At 45.8% G+C, this 2,086-nt stretch overlaps 1 protein-coding gene across 1 annotated transcript in view; it reads left to right on the top strand.

Moving 5' to 3' along the window:
• Positions 1 to 2,086, top strand: part of ABCC6 (ATP binding cassette subfamily C member 6) — a 52,688-nt gene that overhangs the window by 36,859 nt on the left and 13,743 nt on the right. The window contains 2 exon segments of the mRNA XM_023765110.1: positions 215 to 309; positions 1,645 to 1,762. Coding sequence (XP_023620878.1) covers positions 215 to 309; positions 1,645 to 1,762 — 213 coding nt within the window.

The raw sequence follows: 2,086 nt of genomic DNA, 5'->3' as shown, positions 1-2,086 counted from the left end.
CCCCAAGTCCATAGCAGGGGCTCGATATTATGTACCGAGTAAATGAAGGGAGTGCCGTGAATGGATTGGATACCGTTCCTGAGAACTCTGGGAGGGCCTGCCCAGAGGTTCCAGGACCCAGAGCAGAGGCCACGGGTGCTCAGACAAGTTAGGGCCATACAGCCAGTGGGTGTCAGCATCCGGACTCCAGGTTCTTGACCCCACTGTGTAACAGGACTCCCTTGACCTTGCAGAAACAGAACTCGCGACCACCATTGAGGACCCCGGAGGCTCTGCTGGAGGCGGGAGGCCCGTGGGTGGCCCAAGGAGGTGATTTCATTGGGGTCCTGAGCACAGGGAGGGCACAGGCGGAGGCTGAAGCCCCCCTGTGGCTCAGGCGGGGGTGGGGGGGGGGGGGCAGCCAAAACTATTCTGGAGCGAACATCTGCTGAACACCCACCATGGTGCTCAGTTGTGGGATAACTCACCAAAAGGTGTTTGACAAACAAATGGCTAAAATGATTAAGTCCCCAAATGCCCAGTTCACAGAATGACCAATTTGCCTTGAAGTGCAAATACACTGCGTGGCCAGATTATTATGACTGGCCAGATTATTATGACCACCCCATCAGTACAATGAAGTGAATTAGTTATGCAAATAATAATAATAATAATAATAATAAACCTTGAGAGTATTTGCTTAGGAGGTTTTCAATATTCAGTATTTTTGGAAGTGTCAATGAAGTACTGATGGGGTGGTCATAATAATCTGGCCGGTCATAATAATCTGGCCACTCAGTGTATATAGATGATAGATAGAAAGAAAGAAAGAAAGAAAGATAGATAGATAGATAGATAGATAGATAAAGGATGGATAGATGGTAGATAGATTGATAGGAGATAGATTGATTTGACAGTATATATGGATGAATAGATATAGAGATAGATGTATAGATATAAATAGATGAATATGTAGACAGATGATAGATATAGATAGACAAATAATAGATTGATAAATGATAGATGGATCAATGATAGATTGGTTGATGTATGATAAAAAGATAGATAATTTGTAGATGGATAGATAGATAACAGATTGGTTAGTAGATGAAAGACAGATAGATTATCCCCATTTTACAGCTGAGGAAACTGAGTCACAGAGAGGTTAAGTCAGTGCCCATGGTTTCACATTTAAGGTTAAGCCAGCCCACTCATTCATAGATGAAAGGAACATAAAGAAATCTTCAACAAGTGAATTGTGCAGAATTGACATTCTGCCAACCTAGAATGACAAATCTGAGGGTAAACAACAGGGGCAAAATGATTGCAGCAAAGCTTAGGCCAAAAAAACACAAACCCTCCAAAAACCAAGTTCTGAGGTTGGGCAAATAAGTTCATTCAGTGAAAGGGTCTTGAAACAATGGGCTTGTTCGACTCTGGGGTAATAGATGGCATTTAGTTGGGCACTACAAAGGGAGGGCACAGCATGGCACCTATTTGGTACTCAGTGTGTTGATTGAATGAATGTATGAATGAGTGAATGAATGAATGAATGAATGAAGAGTGTACCCCGGAGCTCAGTGTTCTATTAGTGGCCATGATGGTTGGGCACACACACCCCCCAGGAAGAGAGACTAATTTGTCTGCATTTCCTCTAAGTAACAGGTCCATGAAGTCAATCCCTGAGGACAGCACCACTTTGGAGGCCCAGACAAAGGTTCCCCTAGATGACCCTGAGAAGGCAGGACCGCCAGCAGGAGGGGACAGCGTGCAGTATGGCAAGGTAAGCATCAGCTGCTCCCTGCCCTCCACTTCCACTGCTACTGCTGCCCTCCGGGGCTCAAGACCTGCCACCAGATAGAGCCCTGGGCGGGGGGAGGCAGTCACCTTTATTGAACATCTACTATGTGCCAAGTAAGATTCTAGATACTTCCTATTTCTTAATGTTCACAAGCACTCTAAAATTAGATGGAGATGTCCTATCCAGTTTGGGTCAATGGATAGAGCGTCAGCCTGTGGACTGAAGGGTCCCGGGTTCGATTCTGGTGAGGGCACATGCTTGGGTTGCCGGCTTGATCCCCAGTAGGGGGCATGCAGGAGGCAGCCA

The sequence above is a fragment of the Myotis lucifugus genome, unplaced genomic scaffold (genome assembly GCF_000147115.1).
Source record: "Myotis lucifugus unplaced genomic scaffold, Myoluc2.0 scaffold_376, whole genome shotgun sequence".
Lineage (NCBI taxonomy): Eukaryota > Metazoa > Chordata > Mammalia > Chiroptera > Vespertilionidae > Myotis > Myotis lucifugus.
This window is presented reverse-complemented; position numbering and strand designations above follow the sequence as displayed.